Source organism: Phaenicophaeus curvirostris, chromosome Z (genome assembly GCF_032191515.1).
Source record: "Phaenicophaeus curvirostris isolate KB17595 chromosome Z, BPBGC_Pcur_1.0, whole genome shotgun sequence".
NCBI classification, from domain to species: domain Eukaryota; kingdom Metazoa; phylum Chordata; class Aves; order Cuculiformes; family Cuculidae; genus Phaenicophaeus; species Phaenicophaeus curvirostris.
Genome location: NC_091431.1, coordinates 1,559,650 through 1,580,941, shown reverse-complemented (window position 1 = coordinate 1,580,941; position 21,292 = coordinate 1,559,650). Strand labels below are relative to the sequence as shown.

General features: G+C 41.3%; 1 protein-coding gene across 1 annotated transcript in view; it reads right to left on the bottom strand.

The window, feature by feature from the left end:
- Nucleotides 1-21,292, bottom strand: part of CAMK4 (calcium/calmodulin dependent protein kinase IV) — a 168,870-nt gene that overhangs the window by 59,243 nt on the left and 88,335 nt on the right. The window contains exons 3-4 of the mRNA XM_069880486.1: nt 15,715-15,777; nt 15,012-15,094 (exon numbers count right to left, since the gene is read on the bottom strand). Of these exons, the coding sequence (XP_069736587.1) occupies nt 15,012-15,094; nt 15,715-15,777 (146 nt within the window). The remainder of the gene's footprint in view (nt 1-15,011; nt 15,095-15,714; nt 15,778-21,292) is intronic.

The window sequence follows — 21,292 nt, the reverse complement described above, 5'->3', positions numbered from 1 at the left end:
GTACATTCATTGAAGTGTTTAATAATTTGCAGTAATGCTTGCCAGCTTTGGTCCAGGCCTTCTAGCATTTCTGTTCCCTTGAAATACTGCAGGTTTTCTGGAAATATAAATCCTTTAGTTTTGCAGACCATTTTCCGCGCAGCCTCTGGACATTCACTGTTCCACTCTACTACAGTAGCGCACCTTCCTGTGTTGCTTATAATGCTTCCACTATGTACAACTTCATGCATATGTAACAACCCCAGATCCCTCTGCTGAACAAATACCATGTGCTGCAGGTGGAATCCAGCCCTGAGGATGAGGATGATGACTCCCACAGCCTAGAATCCTTCCCTAGGCTGCACCATCCTCAGAAAAAGATAAAAACATCATCCATTAAGAAGAGGAGGAGGGTGATTGTTGTAGGGGACTCCCTCCTAAAAGGAACAGAGGGACCCATCTGCAGACCGGACCCGCTCCACAGAGAGCTCTGCTGCTTACCGGGGGCATCAGGGAAGGAGGGAGCTAGAAAACTTCCTTCCCTGGTCCACGAGACAGACTGCTATCCTCTGATAGAATTTCAAACTGGCAGTGATGATACAGGGAATAGAAAGCCCAAAGCCATCAAGAGAGATTTCAGGGCCCTTGGGAAAATAATGCTCTGGGGCTCAGATAGTATTTTGCTCCATCCCAAGGCTAAATACAGAGGAGCAGGAAGTCAAGAAGAAGAATTCATTTAATGCCTGGCTCCGAGCCTGGTGTGAGGAGAGGGGCTTTGGCTTCCTTGATCATGGGGTGGCTCACGCACCCCCAGGCTTTTTCACTAGGAATGGGCCACACGTGTCTCCTACAGGGGATAAAGCCCTTGCTAAAAACCTGGCTAAGCTCATAAACTGAGCTTTAAACTAGATGTGAAGGGGGAGGGGGATGAAACCAGGCTAGACAGGAGTGAGCCTGGATGTGGGGCACTGGTGACTCTGAGAGGGTGTGCTGGTGAGGACCTCCAGTACATCACCACACAGCAAGTGGGGGAGAACACACCTGGGGATGGGAAGGAACATACTGGCACTCTGGAGCTAGCTACTCCAGTTACCAGGCAATTGGGAATGAACTCTGTTCGCTCTATGAAGGCTGAAGGCTCGGCAGCTCAGCTGAAGTGCATTTACACCAATGCACGCAGCATGGGGAATAAGAAGGAAGAGCTGGAAGCTGTCGTAGGGCAAGGGGCCTATGATGTCGTTGCCATCACGGAAACGTGGTGGGATGACTGATATAACTGGAGTGCAGCTATGGTGGGTACAAACTCTTCAGGTGGGATAGGAAGGGCAGGAGAGGAGGCGGGGTAGCCCTCTGTGTAAGGGAGGACTTGGAATCCATTCTGCTGGATTGTGGCCATGAGGAGATCAAGTGCCTGTGGGTTAAAATCAGAGGAGCCCAAAAGAAGGCAGGTTTTGTGATGGGAGTCTGTTACAGACCACCCAGCCAAGGAGAAGCAGCTGAGGAGCTCTTCTATAAACAGCTGGGGATAGTCTCTAGACTGATGCCTCTTGTTCTCGTGGGAGACTTCAATCTTCCCGATATCTGCTGGGAGTACAATGGAGCAGAAAGGAAGCAGTCTAGGAGGTTCCTGGAGTGCGTGGAAGACAACTTCCTCACACAGCTGGTGAGCGAACCGACAAGGGAGGGTGCCCTCCTGGACCTGCTGTTTGTGAACAGGGAAGGCCTTGTGGGGGATGTGGCAGTAGGTGGACACCTGGGACAAAGATCATGAGATGATGGGGTTTTCTGTTCAAGGTGAAGTGAAGAGGGTGGTCAGTAGGACAGTAGCATTAAATTTCCAGAGGGCAGACTTTGAACTCTTCAGAAGGCTGGTTGGCGAAGTCTCATGGGAGACAGTCCTTAAGGGCAAGGGAGCCCACGAGGGCTGGGAGCTCTTCAAAAAGGAAATCCTAGCAGCTCAGGAGAAAGCCATCCCCATGTTCTGGAAAAAAAGCCGGCAGGGGAGAAACCAGCTTGGTTGAACAGAGAGATCTTGAGTGATATCGAGAAGAAGAGAAACGTTTATGAGCTTTGGAAGAGGAGACAGGCCTCTTGGGTGGACTACAGGAGGGAAGTGAGATTGTGCAGGGAAAAAATCAGGAGGGCTACAGCTCAACTAGAAATCAGATTGGCCACGTCTGTGAAATATAACAAAAAATCTTTCTATAAATATATTAACAATAAAAGGAGGACTTGGGAGACCATACAGTCCCTATTGGATGCAGAAGGAACAACAGTGACAGGGGATGAGGAAAAGGCTGAGGTACTTAATGCCTTCTTTGCCTCAGTCTTTAATTGTAAAGAAAGTTGTTCCCTCTGTGTACAAACCCAGGAGCTAGAGGAGCAGAACAAAGCTCCCGTGATCCAAGAGGAGGTGGTCAGAGCCTTGCTAGCCCGACTAGACACCCACAAGTCTATGGGGCCGGATGGATCCACCCAAGGGTATTGAAGGAGCTGGCGGGTGTGCTGGCCAAACCCCTTTCCATCATCTTCCAGCAGCCCGGGCTGACTGGGGAAGTCCCACTGGACTGGAGGCTGATGTTGTGCCCGTCTACAAGAAGGGTCGCAGGGAGGATCCAGGGAGCTCCAGGCCTGTCAGTCTGACCTCAGTGCCAGGGAAAGTCATGGAGCAGGTGATCTTGAGTGCGATCATGAAGCACATGCAAGAGAACCGGGTGATCAGGCCCAGTCCACACGGGTTCACAAAAGGCAGGTCTTGCCAGACTAACCCGATCGCCTTCTATGACAAAGTGACTCGGCTGCTGGATGAGGGAAAGGCTGTGGATGGATCTTCCTGGACTTCAGTAAAGCCTTTGACACAGTTTCTCACAGCATTCTGCTTGGGAAACTGTCACCTCTGGGCTGGACAGGCTCACACTCTCCTGGGTGGAAAACTGGTTGGCTGGAGGGCCCAGAGAGTGGTGGGAAATGGAGTTAACTCCAGCTGGAGGCCAGTGACAAGTGGTGTCCCCAGGGCTCAGTGCTGGCTCCAGCCCTGTTCAATGTCTTTATCAATGACCTGGATGAGAGCTAGGGGTGTTTAGCCTGGAGAAGAGGAGGCTGAGGGGAGACCTCATTGCTCTCTACAACTACCTGAGAGGAGGTTGTGGAGAGGAGGGAGCTGGGCTCTTCTCCCAAGTGACAGGGGACAGGACAAGAGGGAATGGCCTCAAGCTCCATCAGGGGAGGTTTAGGCTGGACATTAGGAAAAAAATTTTCACAGAAAGGGTCATTGGGCACTGGCAGAGGCTGCCCAGGGAGGGGGTTGAGTCACCTTCTCTGGAGGGGTTTAAGGCACGGGTGGACGAGGTGCTGAGGGACATGGTTTAGTGTTTGATGGGAATGGTTGGACTTGATGATCCGGTGGATCTCTTCCAGCCTGGTTATTCCATGGTCCTATGATTCTATGAGAGGCTATATGAGCAGAAGCAGAAATGCAGTACCAACGTTTACCATATTTCTGCAGCCTGCAGTATAATTTGGGATGTGTTGATCTGCTGGAGTGTAGGCAGGCTCTACAGAGGGATCTGAACAGGCTGGATCAGTGGCCTGAGGCCAAATGCATGATGTCCAATAAGGACAAGTGCCAAGTCCACAGTGTGCCCAGGTGGCCAAGGAAGCCAACAGCATCTTGGCCTATACCAGAAACGGTGTGACCAGCAGGTCCAGGGAAGTGATTGTGCCCCTGTACTCGGCACTGATATGGCCACATCTCAAATCCTGTGTTCAGTATGGGGCCCCTCACTACAAGAAAGACACTGAGGTCCTGGAGCATGTCCAGGGAAAAGCACCAAAGCTGGTGAAGGGGCTGGAGAACGAGTCTTATGAGGAGCAGCTGAGGGAGTTAGGGTTGTTTAGTCTAGAGAAAAGGAGGCTGAGGGGGACCCCATCACTGTCTACAAGTATCTGGAAGGAGGTTGTAGTGAGGTGGGTGTGGGTCTCTTCTCCCAAGTGTGACAGGTGATAGGATAAGAGGAAATGGCCTCAAGTTGCTCCAGGGGAGGTTCAGATTAGACATTAGGAAAAATTCCTCCATCAAAAAGGTAATGAGGCACTGGCAAAGGCTGCCCAGGGAGGTGGTTGAGGCACCATACCTGGAGGTATTTAAAAGATGGGTAGATGAAGTGCTCAGGGCTATAGTTTAGTAGTGGACAGGTACAGTTGGACTTGATGATCCCAAAGGTCTTTTCCAACCAAGTGATTCTACGATGACTCCTTTCAGGATATTCTTCTTTGTACTATGCTTTATTTCGTCACATCTGTATGAAGCCACTGAAAGCAAGGGGATAGTACAGTAAAGGGAGGTAGGCAGTAGACACACTTGCTCTTCAGAAATTTTATTACTGCTATGAAAAAAATAAAAGGAAGAATGCAGACCTGCTAAACTCAACCTACTTGATCTGAAAATCAATGAGGAAAGAGATGGGGAATCAATTTTCAGAGCAGTATTTAAATTACATTAATACACAATTTTACGGTTGACTGAAATACATGTATCTGGTGATTAATGACAAGCATGCCAGCCACAAGTGGAAATGATCAATTTCCTACAGAAACAAACACAAGAACATTTCATCACAGAAGGAAAGAGCTAGGCTCTGAGTTTTCAACAATTAACAAAACAGAGGGCCAGATCTTCCTAAATCCAGCAAGAGAAACAGCAGCTTGCACAGCAGGTGGTAAAAAAGGAATCAAAATCACCCAGCAACCCACTTTGAACAAGCGGAGGAGTCATGCAATGCCAGAGGATGCTAGACTGGCATAGTCACCGATGGCACTTTGTGCCAATACCTGAAATTCTTGGTCAGCACTGGCTACTACACCAGCAGTAAGACCTCTTGGCAATGTGTAAAGGAGGGCTGTACGTCCTTCTCAGGCAGCGCAGCCACTGTCACACTCCATGTCTTGCATTGTAACAGATCTTGAAACTTGTTTTGGAGACAACCAGCGGGTAGAGGAAGCAACATGGAAGAGGAAGCAAACAGCAGCTTTCCGCACCTCGGACTGGCAAGTGCACTTAGTTTTTATGCTAATCAATCCAAACAGCTACTGTAAAATTTGCAATATTTAGCCACCATTTAATATTGTTACTATAAATACTACTTCTCCACACTGTGGAGCTAGATGCATTTCAATATCAGGTGAACACAGAAACAAGTAGTGTAGCTTGCAAAAGGCCTGATAAATATATGTAGCCATCTAAATCAGTAATATTTTTATTACTTTATCAGTTCCTGACATTACTTGTCCATCTTTATTTCTTCATACTATGTCTTTATTTCTTTGTAGATCATTCTTTATAAATATTGTAAACTCAGATAAAGCCATCACTGGTTTTAGGGTCATTTTTATTCTACCTCTAGTTGGCTTTTATCCAAAAATCTAGTACCACATCTCACCTGTGGGTTGCATCCTGTTACATTATGTATAGTCTCAGGGCAGACACTAGCCTATATAAATACAATATCTGTTCCATATTAATATTAGCAAGTATGTGCTAATATTTTTATAAAATATTTGGCTGCATATGATAAATGTTAATTTATCTAAAATCCTTTGGTAGTCATGGAGATTTTTTTCTGTACATATTCACTTAAATTCTTATGTATATTCTTACATTTCATGAAAAAAATGAGAATATTTCTATAAGGTGAAGTAAGACTACAAATAAATCAGAAACATGAAAAGAAAATGACATCATTCTATTCAAAAGCAAAAAGGTTTCCACAAGAAACACTTACTCAATAACTGATTCATGGGTGTATTGTCTCCCACCTGTACCAAGATGGTTCCAATTCCTTGTTGTTTTTAATGCATTTATTTAGTTAAAAATTAAGGTTTGCCTTACTTTTTATATAATATGTGTATATTTTCTATACCATAACACTGAAGAGTAATAAATACAAAAAATATAGCTCTGATTGAGTTTGTTGATCCTCCCTTATTTTAGAAAGATTTTCTTAATTCAGGGCAGACTACTTGTTACTGTCGCTAATGACTGAAGCTGCCTGCCCATTATCTGAAGAAGGATAAAGGGAAGAACAGAACTGCGTCTGAATCTTATTCCCAGTCAAACCAGATGATTTTCTTCAGTACCTTGTTTAGAAACGAAATGCTGCACTGCAGTCATTCAGTAAAAACATTCTCCCTCCATCATTATTATGTAAAAAGCAGTTTCTGATAAAGGTGCATGCAGGAGGAATTAGGGAAAGATTCCATATTTGTTATATCTCATATAAGGGTCTGTTTCCCCCTCTTTAACCTCCTTCCTACTTCCTAGCCAGCACTTCAAGCACTCACAAGACTACAAAAGATTTTGTAAGAAAATCAGGAATTATACACTAAAATCCTAGGTGAGACTAAATAAATGGCCACATCTTCAAAGGTAGCAACGACCCAGGTATCTGCACTGAAACTAGTAAAAACAGTTCAGTGTTCAAAAAGACACATTCGTCTTGCAGGAGCTTAATCTCAGTAGGCATTTTTAAAAATAATAGCATTTGTTTCTAGAGGTTGTAAAACCACAGTGCTTATGAACTAGCAGGTCAAGCTTCTCTTTTAAGTTTCTGTGTGACTGTGTAAGACAATGTGACAAACAGAATTATTTCAGGATTTAACAGCATAGGAGGGGGAAGAGTACCACTGAGGGCTGCTCTTGATGGAGCCATCCTGCCAAGAACCGGTGAGGCTTACACTGGATTTCTTTTCCTACATAAGGGCACCATGTTCTAAGAAAGATGTAGGACTGCGTCGATGTTCAACTGACAGTAACTGAGACATAGAAAAACATGACCAGAAATGAAAGATTGCACGGACTGCGAATATACAGTCCCCTGCCGTAGTATACAGACCTCCACTGCCTGAGTTTGCAATAAAGAAGGAAGCCATCACCTCTCTAGCTGCTGGGGACAAGGCAAACAGACTTTGGCCAAATATGCAGAAAGTCAGTTTTCCTTATATTGAAGCTGATTCTAATTACCAGTCTGGAGAGCCACTTGAATAGCCTACGTAAGAAAAGTATACAGCTGTTTAGGAAACAAACCCTCAAATCCTTGATCCTCAAGGATGAAAGATACTCCCTGAGCTCCAGTGAACAACTTCCCCAATTCAGCCCTCCATGCCAAACCAGCACAGTCACAGTGTTTTTAACACATTTCCACAGAGCTCACTCTGGCACACTGCTTACTTGCCAATAATAGTGCATCAAATGAGCATCAAAATCTGAAACTGGGCACTTATGCATAACACACATTGTGCTTATATCCCTCTATGTCACAATTCACAAGAATATTCACAGTACCATTATTCAGTTCAGGATTATTTCAGGTTCACCTGTTCCAGTCCTCTTTTGGTGGCCTTCACACGTCTTATATTGCATGGATGGGTGATAGATGCCTCACACCAGCAGCTAACATTCAACACTGAACTGAGAAGTGCATTACCTAAACTATTATTTACTTTTCAGGATTTCAACAAAATATGAACTTAATTATCACTTACAACAAGCATTTTGGTGTCCTGGATATTTAGCATAACTGTACTTATTCCTAACCCATTTTTGCATCCCTTTTCCTTTTGTCATAATGTACATAGAAAAATCAATGAGAGAAAAAAATGTACAAATCATTCATATCCTAAGTGATTTATTAATTTCAGGAAAGGTCTTGAATCAAGGCACAGAATACACATGATTAGCTCTTGGGTCAGAGACTTCCTGTATACATATACATAAGCTACAGCTACAGAGGCAGTAAGTATATCTACTTCAACTTGTCACCTCCTCAGAGCTGTTAAAACCTCTCTGCACCTCAAATTGAAAGCCAAATTCGAGGAAATCAGCCGAGGCTCGGTGAGTTTCCTATTTAATTTAACAAATGTATCTCTTCTAGTTTGTCTGGCATCCAGACTATATACGTCTACATTACAGCGGTGAGGCAGTGGCAGAAAATCAAGAATACATGTCAGAGATGCTCTAATCACAAGATGTCTCACCTTCAACAATACCTAACAAACTTAAGAGCTTCATAGGCATTGGTATGTCCTACCTCCAGAGTACTACTACTACTACTGTAGTTCCCAGAGTGGGCTAGCACAGCTCGGACATACTCTTGCTAACAACTCCTGCAAAGTTATCTGGAGCATAATAATAAAAGGCAGGAGGCCATTTTAAATTAAAATGCTCTAAGTGAAAAGCCTTCCTCAGTGGAGTTAAGAAACAGGCAAGCTTTAGTGACACATCAGTCACATTTAAAGAGTGGAAGAACGCCAGCCAGCATTACAGTGTCACCATCATCATTGCTTGCATAGTTTAGTCATTTATAAACCTACAAGTGTGTTCCCTCTGGCACCTGACGTCTCACCTAATTCTAAGTGCATAAACTGACCACATCATAGTAGCCTATGCACAAACATTTACAAAAAATCATTTGTACCTCTCATTCTGAAGACAATATTGTTGTTGGAAGATACGGAATTACTTAGAGTAATTCTATCCAGTGACAGAAAATAAGGCACTGACCACAGAAAAGCGTAAAAGCAGTATTTCAACTCTGAACAGGAAGGGAATACCAAATCATATTCCAAAGTCTACAAATAAACATTAATGCACACTTCCTTATTGTTGAATTACTAGTTTTTATCATTACTGCAGCTGCCACCAAGAGACACTAAATGAGCTGTTATGACACCAAGAAGCATGTTAGCCAGACTTAATTTCTGTGTGACAATAAGGCGTAGTTGGTGTAGTCAAATCAGACCTCTTTTTTTTAGCTACTCATGAGTGAGGAGAAGATTGTAATTTGCTCAAGTGAAACAGAGAGCCCAAAGAACTGCTCTGACTCCTGTTCAGAAGATAGACTGTCACCACATGACCAGAGTTCAAACCCAACCAAAAGATGCTACTCTGCCACTAGTTCACAAAAGATCCCCACTTTGGTGACTGATTAACTCCTTAATTCTTTTTGATGTCACTTAGCAATTCTAATTTCTTTAAGCAGAAATAAAAAGGTATGCCTGAAGCCTGAGAAGGCTTCAGGAAATTTCATCCAGAAGAGGTGATCACTCCTGCATCTCTTAAAAAAGTAAGTTCTTTAGAAGAAGTAATTAATATTTTTGTTAAATAAAAGAAGAGAATATCAGCTTGAATCTATATTTAAGAGGAAATTCTATGAAAACTGAAATGGAAGGGAGTCAAGAGACTGTCAGCTGTAAGCAGTATTTTAGGACAATGTTTGGTGCACTTAATAATAACATGAAGAAACAGATGAGTTTGTGGTAAAGATGCCAGAGCACAGACAAGGAGACTGTAGAGATTCACATTATCATTTGGAGCTGAAAATAAACTTAAATGAAAACTATTCTTATCAATCTGCAGGTATTCTGACTAAAATGAAGTTAAAGTAGAGTTGATACTTTTTGCTGAAATTAATACTGAGAAAAGTGATATATTGGTGATTCAGCTGAAAGGCAACAGATATGAATAAAACCTGAATGGAAAAGTGCAACTTCAAGAAAGTTATCATATAAAAGACAGATATCAGACTTCACTGTGCTGCAAGACATATTACTGCATGTAACAATAAAGAGGTTTATCTACAACGTGACTATGAATCTGATGAAATACACTGTGCTATAGAAAAGGAAGTGAAGGTTAACAGTACCCAGAAATTACATGTAGGTAAAGAACAATGAAGGGGCAGAGGGCAAAAGGAAGAGGCAAGAGAAAAACATAAATGAACAAAGTTTAAGAAGAATCAATTCTATTATAAATGTCAATCAAAGAGGCAATAATCAAAGGAGTTAACACAAAAGAGTGAGGCCACTAGCTACTCACTGAACAGTCTAAGGTTTACTGATTACTAATAAAATCATGCTTACAAAGTAATTAGTTTAATAAAAAATTGCCTGTATAAATGGGATAAGTCTATTTTCCAGGAAACCTACATCAGTTTTTATGGTGTTCATTAATTCTACATTCCCTTACGCTCACTGCATTTAAACTCTTTATTCCACTGCAATCTTTAATTCATATTAAAAAGTTCGATTCCATTTACTTGAGCTCAAATTCAGTTCTATCTATCTGAAATCACCTGGAGGATTAATACCATCAATGCTTCTTCTGATTATAAATCTGCCTGTTAAAGGTATCCACGTTATTACTTCGAGCAACAAAGCTGGTGAAAGGGCTGGAGAACAGGCCTTATGAGGAGCGGCTGAGAGATCTGGGGGTGTTTAGCCTGGAGAAAAGGAGGCTGAGGGGAGACCTCATTGCTCTCTACAACTACCTGAAAGGAGGTTGTAGAGAGGAGGGTGCTGGCCTCTTCTCCCAAGTGACAGGGGACAGGACAAGAGGGAATGGCCTCAAGCTCCACCAGGGGAGGTTTAGGCTAGACGTTAGGAAAAAATTCTTTACAGAAAGGGTCATTGGGCACTGGAACAGGCTGCCCAGGGAGGGGGTTGAGTCACCTTCCCTGGAGGTGTTTAAGGCACGGGTGGACGAGGTGCTGAGGGATATGGTTTAGTGTTTGGTAGGAACGGTTGGACTCGGTGATCCGGTGGGTCTCTTCCAACCTGGTTATTCTGTGATTCTGTGATTCTGTGATACTTTATTCTGTATGCACAATACGATGTAATCCACAAGCCTAATAAATTCAAATTCCATTATGTCTTTCCATCACTCAAACTTCTTACGGAAAAGATGCACGTCTGTGGTCTGAGCTATGGCTCTGCAATGCTCCACATAAGAAGACGAGATGAGAAGGAAAAATGCTAGAGAGGGATGAAAATTGACCTTTGCCTGCCACTTTGCTCCTAGTCCCAAAATCTCCTATCCACAAGCGTTCAACTATTAGAGTGATCTTTCTGCCACACATTTGAACAGTTATGCTGAATGTGGGGGTTTGTTTTTCACTTAGCTCCTACCACGCTGAGGACTTGTGTGACCGCAGCCTGCCCTCAGTATCGTGGCAGTATGAGAAAGAAACACGGCCACCTGCTGCTGGGCACACCACTGGGACACTGGGACACTCTGCTGGGGCATCAGAGCCCACCAGAGGGTCATCCCCCAGGACTCTATCAAAACACTGCTGGTTTGAATGCACTTCTACCACCCATGTCTGTTTTAAACAAGCAGAAATGAAGAGAAGGGCCAAGCAAATGCCAAAGTCATATGTGCCAGCAGTAGGCTGGAGACACAGTACCTGGAAAGAACTATTTAATTTAGACTGACTGCAGTCTTCTCTCTGTCTTGGACAGTTTGTCTATTGGTCTATCTTACTTCAAAAGATCTTTGTTCCTGTTCATTTACTGGCAAAAAACATCATGCAAACTGGCAATAAATATTCCAATTTACATAGGCTTCTCCAATTTAGGGTAGAGTTATATTTATTGTGTTTGGGATGGTATAATATTTTATGTCACGGTATAATCTACAATGTGGTTTATGAATTCTGGGAAGCACATTCCTTTTTTAAAGATACAACCAAAACCAACACAACAGAGAGACCTCATTGCTCTCTACAACTACCTGAAAGGAGGTTGTGGAGAGGAGGGAGCTGGGCTCTTCTCCCAAGGGACAGGGGACAGGACGAGAGGGAATGGCCTCAAGCTCCACCAGGGGAGGTTCAGGCTGGACATTAGGAAAAAATTTTTCACAGAAAGGGTCATTGGGCACTGGCAGAGGCTGCCCAGGGAGGGGGTTGAGTCACCTTCCCTGGAGGGGTTTAAGGGACGGGTGGACGAGGTGCTAAGGGACATGGGTTAGTGTTTGATGGGAATGGTTGGACTCCATGATCCGTTGGGTCTCTTCCAACCTGGTGATTCTGTGATTCTGTGATCTCAGCTGTATTAACTCAGATTTCTAACTGATACTTTTGTTGGACTTTATCTCCTTTTGAGTAACACAACTGAAAAATTGCTAGAATGAAAGCTCATTTTAGCAATATTGTGGATGATTTGACAGAAATATCAAATATGGTGAAGGAAGTCAATAATATTATTACCCAGAACGTTTATGTTAGAGTGGCATGGAACAGCAGCGCACCAACAAAGCTAATAGAATTCTAGAAAAATAAATAATTGGATCTTCATGATAAGGGGAATGCGTACATAGAACTCTGAAGTCCAAGGACTACTCAAAAGAACAATGTGCATTTGGATTGGCAGAAATCTAGAGCAATAAAACAGCTCATATAAAAAATGTTGGCATATTACCAGAATTAGTACTAACAGCAACAGCAATGAAGACGTTTACAGTAAGGAGAGCAGATGTGTTTGTATAATAGATCTAGTTGTATCATTTGCTGACAGCTAATTTGAATGAGGCATAAGACTCCTCAGATGGTGGCTTACAAAGTCACATAGCTGTGCACCAAGCACATAGGGTCTTCCAAACCCTTGGGATGGTCCTTGGACACATCGGGCTTGCTCATGCTCTCTCTACAGGGTCTTCTCTCAAGACCAACTATAGAGTGGATCTCAAGACAGAATCACAGCTTCCCCTCCGCATCTGACACAGCACCACTGCCTCACAGGAGATTTCTCACAGTTGTTTTGCCTTCTCCTTGGACAGGAGTCATGCAAAACTGGGGGAGGGAGTGCACACGGCCTCTCTGTAAGTCAGGACATTTCCTTTATGTATGATAAAAAGATGTATGGATTGAAAAGATTAAACATGATAGGGTAAGTCTGCCCTAAAGCAGAAAGCTAAATCTACCCTCGACTAAAACTCAGAGGGCAACCATCGTATGGTTGAAAAGACAGCTGAAAGACAGGACAGGGACAGCTAATGCTTAACTGGAGTGACCAGTGCAAAACATCTTGGCTACATATTTCTATTAAATTATTATTTTTGGTTTAAGGTTGAACAGTGAAATGATAGTCATACTGCTAGATTAACAGCTGAAAGTAGATTTTAATGGTTTTTGTTTCATTGTTTGTTTTTTTTTTCCAAATCACAGATCAGATACTATTTCCAGTTTTATTGTACATAGAGAAGAGGAGGATGCTGAATTTAGACTTCCATAGCATTAGTGCTCATTTATGACATCACAAGGGGCCATCACAATTCTATTAAGTGACTAGCAGTGCCAGACAGCTCATCCTAGCCAAAATACTGGATCAAGCATACAATTTTGGTGAAAGATCAGTTCACATCTAATCATCACTGCTGAGTACAGATTATAGAATATTAGAAATGTTGTAGTATTAAATCTTGGTTCCCTTAAGTAATGCATTTCCCCACCCTACATCCCATGGAATCTTTTATCTTCAGTTCTACTATCACATTAATGGTTGCCATGCAAGAACCAACACTTCACTAGCATATTTCTGTTTGCCCTTTGCAAACTCTTCCCAGCAATGACTCCTGTAGAGTATTAAGCCCTTTAGAAAACCACCCTGTCTGAAACCATGTGGGTATATAACGGGCTATGTGAAAGGTAAGGCAACTTGTGCAGGGTCCTCTCTAGCTCAGGACTGGTGCTTCATTAACTTCCAGAATGTTTATCCTGATTGCTTTGGCTCAGTATTAAGAGAGTGTGCACCTTTCTTCTGCCAAACTAAATACGTTACAAGAGGAGCTGGTTTTGCTGTTGTTGTTCAAAACCAATTCATCTCATGTTTGTATCTATGACTGGTACAAAAAAAAAAGGATACTTCTCTTTTACGAAGATATTTTGGACTGAGCCTTTGGTGCGTATTTGTACGACAGTCCTCCAAGACACTAAGCTTTAGTTACAGAAGAAGGAAGATCACACAACCTGTCCTTACATGAGCTGGAAATCCCCAGTGCCAGGGAACTAACTGAACCACTCAAGCCAGTAGCAAATGCTTTTTGTAGCTTCTCCTGCATTATAAACACAAAACTCTACCAGTAAAATTTCACCCCAACAGCATTACAGAATTATTTCAGTTTATGCATGTGCAACTACACTGCAAGTATGTGCAGCCTTATAGAATCATGGAATCATAGAATCATCAGGTTGGAACAGACCCATTGGATCATTGAGTCCAACCATTCCTATCAATCACTAACCCATGCCCCTTAGCACCTCGTCCACCCGTGCCTTAAACCCCTCCAGGGAAGGGGACTCAACCCCCTCCCTGGGCAGCCTCGGACAAGGACCAATCACCCTTTCTGTGAAAGATTTTTTCCTAATGTCCAGCCTAAACCTCCCCTGGTGGAGCTTGAGGCCATTCCCTCTCGTCCTGTCCCCTGTCACTTGGGAGAAGAGGCCAACAACCTCCTCTCTACAACCTCCTTTCAGGTAGTTGTAGAGAGCAATGAGGTCTCCCCTCAGCCTCCACTTCTCCAGGCTAAACACCCCCAGCTCTCATCCAGGTCATTGATAAAGACATTGAACAGGGCTGGACCCAGCCCTGAGCCCTGGGGACACCACTTGTCACTGGCCTCCAGCTGGAGTTAACTCCATTTCCCACCACTCTCTGGGCCCTCCAGCCAACCAATATCTTCAGCAATATCTTCAGAACTCAATAGTTGTCTTTTATTCTTTCTAACAAAACCGGAGTATAAACACATATACATATTCTTTATGACATAACTAGAGTATAAATATGTGAATATCAAAGAGAATTTCTTTTTTATTACTCTGCTTACCAAATTTTTATCTGACCTAACATGACCCTCCTGGCAGGCTGGTTGCCACCTACCATATTTTGTAATGACTTGGCAATGCGATTTTACCAATTTTTTCTACCTTTTGCCTGCCCTGCCACCTGCTGAACTCCTTCCTTCAATAGGGTGTGCTCTTCAGAATTTACTAACAGTTTCCTCCATTTTCAACCCATGTATCCTTTAAAAAAAAAATCTCTTTATCATTTAAGCCAATTCCTGAAGATATTTACTCATGTGAATAAACCCTGTGCTGATTAACTAATTCCAGTAATTAACATCATGGGAATTACATGCAGAAAGGAAATCTGGACTGTAACATCCCTGGGGAAGGTATCAAGCAAGGTGTGTACAGGTAACCTACCTGTCAAACAGTTCACCACCCGTTACCAACTCCAGAACAAGACTGATTTCTGTCGGGGTCTCAAATATCTCCTTCAGTTTTATCTGGTAAAAGACAACAAAAAGGATTCATTTTGCTTATTTATCTTCTTGCTGAGCATATTACAGGGCTGACAGCAGAAAACAGACCACAGTCAATAAAGCAGAGGATGGTACCAACTGAAGTACTGAAGTTGGTGCATCATTTATCTTGCAGTTGAACAAATTATTGTGTATGTTCTCTCCCACCTCCCTTTTTTGTTAGCTTTATCTCCTCTGCATTACCTTTTTCTTTATTGAAATGTGCATACTAATCATACCTCAGCAATCTCTATGTAACACAGGAGTTGAAAAAGCTGCTTTCACTCATGCTTGTCAACACCTGTCTGCCAGTCTTTCAGAGTAACTGACACTACCAGCTTCCCCTTTCATTTACAGGACTCCTTTTGCATAGTTTCTCACTCAACTCCACCAGAACATCAATAATTTAATTTAATGTAAAGCGTAGGTATAATTCAACAGTCTTCCATAATGAGTTGCTAACATGGTCATAAGGAGAAACCAAAGCTTTAATCCAGTACTCTCCCAAACCTGTATAGGTGAACCATGAATCATTTCTCAAGAACAGGGAAAAAAATTTAAAACAAACAAACAAACATGGAGCAAAAGAAAAATGCTAAACTTACAATGTTTGGATGTGAAAGGCGAAGAAGAACTCCAATTTCTGTGCGGACAATTTTCTTGTCTACCTGGTTAAAAGTGGGGAGGGAAAAAGTGAAAAAAATATTTCTATGTTTGCCACAGAAACTTCTAGCTGCTTCACAGGAAAACATCTATTAATAGCATTTCTTGATCTCCTAGAATAAGTTGATGTGAGGCATACAAGTCAAATATACTGTTAAGAGTAATCTCACTTTAACACAAGACATAATATAACAGAAAAACATCCGCATCTAGCAAAACTATTACAAATGTACATGAAAGTCACACAAGGCGTAGAATGTAAGAAAGTTGTTGAAAAAAAGGTGCTAAAATCCCTGGTTTTATTCAAGTTCTGCCCTTGTCTATTGTTACTTATGTTGGTTCAGTTTATGCCAGAATAGCTTCCTCTGTTTAGCAGCTGTAGTGGAAAAAGTTTTCTGCACATGGGATGTGCAAATTGAAGCAGTGTAGCATACTGCTTAGAACAAAATAGTGATGCAAAGGTCATCAGACAGTGCATAAGGTTTAACTTGAACTTGTTTCAGATATATCTAATGAAATGGTGTATTCATGCAAAAGTCTAGCTATTTGATTAAACCTCTGAGAGGATTAGCCCTTTCCTTCCTTTCTCAAACAACCCAGGCACAACCTATGTCCTGTTGGGGGAACATCAGTCATTTCTCACAAAAAGAATGCAGATCTAGGGAGTATTTCAGTCAGGATAAGACAACTGTAGCTCTCCTGAAACTCAGCATGCTTAAGCAAGCAAGAAAGAAAAAGTGATGATGCATGCTTTTATGTTGCTAAGGGAATTAATACATTTATGAAGAAACTATCCAGTCTGCAAATATGCTCAGAAGCCCTAGAGAAATCCTCTACTGATGAAAATTATAAACATACTTCTTCCACAGCACTCTTCACCTCAGGGTTTAAGAAATAAATGAGAATCATCAAGTTAAGTTACTAGCTGTTTCCAAACTGATGACACAGATAACGTCTCCGCATGTTGCGGACGGGTTGTGTGAGACCTTTTAATGGAGGTTTTTCATCAAACACATGGTTTGATTTGGTTTTTGTATATCTTATGAGAAACAAGTTATAGTGAATAAACCTTTAAAAGGGACATAAAACTACCTCCAAATTATTAGTGAGGAAGCGCTTAAAAAATGATCCCTTTTTTTTATCACCTGAAAGAAGAGATGTACTTCTCAGTATTTTATTTTTCATAGCAACAGCAAAATCCAAGTATTAGTCACATCCAGAACTACAGGATAGGCAGAATTTGATTCTCCCTTTGTGTCAATCAGGAATGATTCCAGGTTAGTAATGCCACAGTGCTCTGCCAGCGGTGTAAATGAGTGCACAACTAGAGCCCTAGAGATTTCTTGAAACTTACTGACATTTAACCTCTTTAGTGGCTCTGCCAGAAAGTAAAATGAAAAGAAAGAAAAACCACTTTGAACAGACAGAGAAGCAGAAGAAAGCAAAAAGCAACGAGGAATGAACTATTCCATTACTTCAACACTGAATTGTAGGTAAAGAGCACAGTCAATAACTAAATAACATGGTCTGCTCTGGGATCAAACATGTTTTAAACTCTGTAGCAATCACAGGCTGTATAAACTTTATTGTTTTCTACTCCGAATGCAACTGTTTCTTTGGTTTTGCCTGCTACATAAATACAGAGCAGCACGTTTGAAGAACAGTCTCCTGTGCTGTTTTCCTAAAAATCTTGTGAGCACTAGCCTGTGGTTTTACTTGGTTTCAACATCCCTTTGCCAGCAGTGCCGTTTTACAATTCTGGGTTACTTCTGTGAGCACGAACACAGAGACAGGGGCTCCAAAGCCCACTGATGGGCAGCAAGGAGTTGTTGATGATTCTGAGAGTAATAAGTCTGGACTGTTTTCATATGCTTTGCACCTCACATAGGATCAGAAAAATTAATGTACAATATAGCATAGACAGTCCTTTCCTCAAAATAGTTGTTTAGATTGAGCAATTTACCTTACCCAAAATCACAACTACAAACTGAACAATCTACAGTTTGTTTTCTGCGATTTTGAAAATGTTTGCACATCAAGCATGCCTGCCAACAAGCATGGAAGAGGCTGTTCAAACTCTAAAGATATTTCCTTTTGGCACTGAGTGGTTACAACTAAGAAGCTAGAGAGTCCTCCTCTTGTATTGCAGGTGGCAAAAAATTAAGTGAAAAAGTATACTGAGACTCAGTTTCAGGTCTTTGCTTTCCCAGATGTTTACCCTACAACTATAGAAGAGTCTCACTGTGATCCAATTCCTGACCTGACACAAAACAGCAGACTTTCCACAGTTGACGTCATGAGGAAAAGGTACCCAAAAATTCAAGATGCCAAGATACAATAGCAAATACACCACAAAGAAACACTTGGGAGTGTTACATCCAAGAAAGTGACTATTGGAATAGATTTTAGTGAAAGCATACATGTAAAAATGACAAGAACTGTTCCAGAGTAAAAGCAGCAGCATATTAGTACTGGCATTTTATTACACACAGCCTGTTTTATCACTTTTCTTACCTTCTCCTACATTAAGCATATATTTATTTTAACACTTATCTTGTTTCATCTCCTTCTGACAAAATGTACCAACTTATACCAGGGTCAAACTTGGCCTATTTTTAATTAGGGCAGGAGTATCACCAATTCAAGTACTTATATTCCTCACAGAAATTATTTGACAGGATGACAGTCAGGCATTTTACTCTGCAGTGTATGTTGCTAGAGAAACAAACTTTAAAACTGAAATAATTTAACCAAAATATCCTACTACCACCAATGTTTGGGAAAATTTAGTATGCTGGCAAGATCAAATACTGTGGTCTGATTTGTGTAGCTGTAATAACTGACAAAAATGAGGCTGCAAAACTATTTATTTTTGCTGCTTCCTCTTTGGAAGCAATTTAAATGTGCAGTGCAATATGTAACAATTTATCTGAGACTTCATTAAATTAACATTACTCACAGCAGTGTCAGTGAGACCTTTGTGAGTATACCACAGACAAGAATAATAAGGTCAGCAGAACCAGTCTGTTTGTGAAGAGAAAAAACAATTAAATGTTGTCTTTCAGGTGTTCCTCAGTTCTACTAGTCTAGCAATTATCTTTCTACAAGATTCCTTTACTCTTTGCTTTTAATCTATGCTAAACAGACTACAGCATGCTTTTGGTCAAACATTTTAGTACTATAATTTGATTTCTATGTAAAAGATTCCTTTTCTCTGTGTGAAAAACACACACTAAATATGTACCAGGTCATGCAAACAACTGGTTGGATGATTTCAACTCTGGCGTGATTTCACTGAGCTGTATTTTATGTTTGCAAACTTTAAATTGCGAACAATTAAGAGGCACTTGTTGTGATGAGCAGCATTCTGCTGTGATACATCTGCATGGATTTGAGAAATCATTTACCAGGTAATCCTGGAATGGTTATTTATCAGTTCATCACCACTGACCCAAGGCATGAAGATCTCTCTGCCCACAGACCAAATAAATCAAAGTCAATAGATGGCCTGTGGTTACTCAAGCCCATATCTATATGGTTCCAGAACTGCTTTGCAGGTGTCGTACGTTCCTGGAGGCTGAGTGACAATGCTGTGCCCAGGCACGTGGCGTGAAGCAGCCAACACAAACAGCTTTCAAGGAGCTTCACAGCACTATCCACCTCAGGGAGGCTGTTCACCACAGCTCTGCACAGCTCCTTATTTTAATAACCCACTTACTGACTCACATGAACACCTCTAATTTGACCAATGAATACTTTATTGAACCAGCAGGTCAGGCTCTTCACTGCACTTATAGGGAACATGCTGCAAATCACTATTGGCTTGCCACCACACTCTATTAAAAGTGCTTCCAAGAGACAATTTTTATGTTCATCTCAGCTAAAGTAACTGCTCTACTGCCTAAACCTTCCTGTATTTTATAGAGTCAATTTGTAATTAACTTTTATTACTTTGCAATTATTTTGTCTTCCTACAGTTAAGCTGAAATATTAAAACTTATACAGATATAGACTGCTCACAAGCAAAGCTGCCAATTTCCTTGTAGTCTGACAGGTCTATTCCCAAATGTCACAACTACACACAAGACTGTTGGGTTACCCAGGTTCTCTTGGAAGGTTTCAAGAAAAAAAAAAAAGCGCTTTAATTTAAATATTGAATTTAAATAATCTTCACAAGAAGAAAATTCAAAGTATGTATTTTCTATCCAGTTTCAGATTTTGCTTTTTAATTTCAGAATGCCTGGGTCTGGGTAGCAGGAACTACAGTTTCTATGCAGCTCGTACACGAAATGTCTTCTCAGGAAGTTTTTCAGCCAAGACTTCAAGACTCAAACATTCTAAATGTGTAATTCTGAATGTGCTTTTCCATTTGTATAAAGCTGAGTATTACCACTGAAATCATGCATCTGAGCTGGTCTATGCAAATTACAGATGTCATTATTCTCCATAAATGATAAAGAATCTTGGGGGATACAGAACGTGACACAAAAGAAAAACCCCACAGCAAATGAAAACAGATCCTTTTTATGTGACCCAATCGATCTCTCTGAATCACTCTGGTGCGGCTCAGTAACCAGTAAGTCAGTGGACAGTGGGTAAAAGCAGAATTAAAGAAGGCTGACCCTTCTAAATGAAAGAATACTTCTTTGTTCTAATTAGGGCACATTTTTAACCTCTTTCAGATGATCTGATTCTTTGCATGACCTTTTTTTATTTTAATTAAGATAAGATTTTCTCAAGTAAAGAATTCCTCTGGTGTGTTAGGAGCTTTTCTCGCTGAGACATTGTTTGACCTTCACAGCAAGGTCAGCAGATCTCTTTGTAGGGAAGCAACTTTTGTGCTCCTAATGGACTAATAGTATCTCTTTTTTAAAAAAGAAAAAAGGTACAAAATCATTTCTATTTGTAGTTTAAGCTTGGCAGACTGTTCTGGCTCTACTTCCATTCAAGCTGAACATGAGTTTCTTGAAGAATACATCAAACAATGTAATAAAGCACAGCAATAATGGCACAGCCCTGCAGTATCTTCCACAAACGCAGCAGGGAGCTTTCACTCTGTAGGTTACTGAGAATCTTTATTTTGAGCTTCCATAAGTAAACTTGTATTATTAACACAAAGAGAATAGCCTATTCATTATTAGAACAACTATTTTCTGTGCACACATCCACACTTCCAATCTGCAGCTATAATCTTTCAATTAATGCATATGCTACAGACTGAACACATTTGCAAGTTACATCAATGTGCTTGCCTTTGTCCTGTTAGGTGCCTGAACATCTGCTTGTACACACAAACGTGCTGCCTGCAAATAAACATTAGCTGGACTTGTACAAGCATATGCTTTTAAAAAAATGAAAGCGAAATGCACTATCTGCGTATAACAGTATTGATAATCTGTTAAATAGAAATAGTTCCATCAAAGAATTAAGACTTTGGTTTCTCAAAAAGCAGAGTATACTTGTGGGCAAACCACTGGATGGAGAGAGACAGTTTCTGGGATTATGCAGACTTCAGCACAG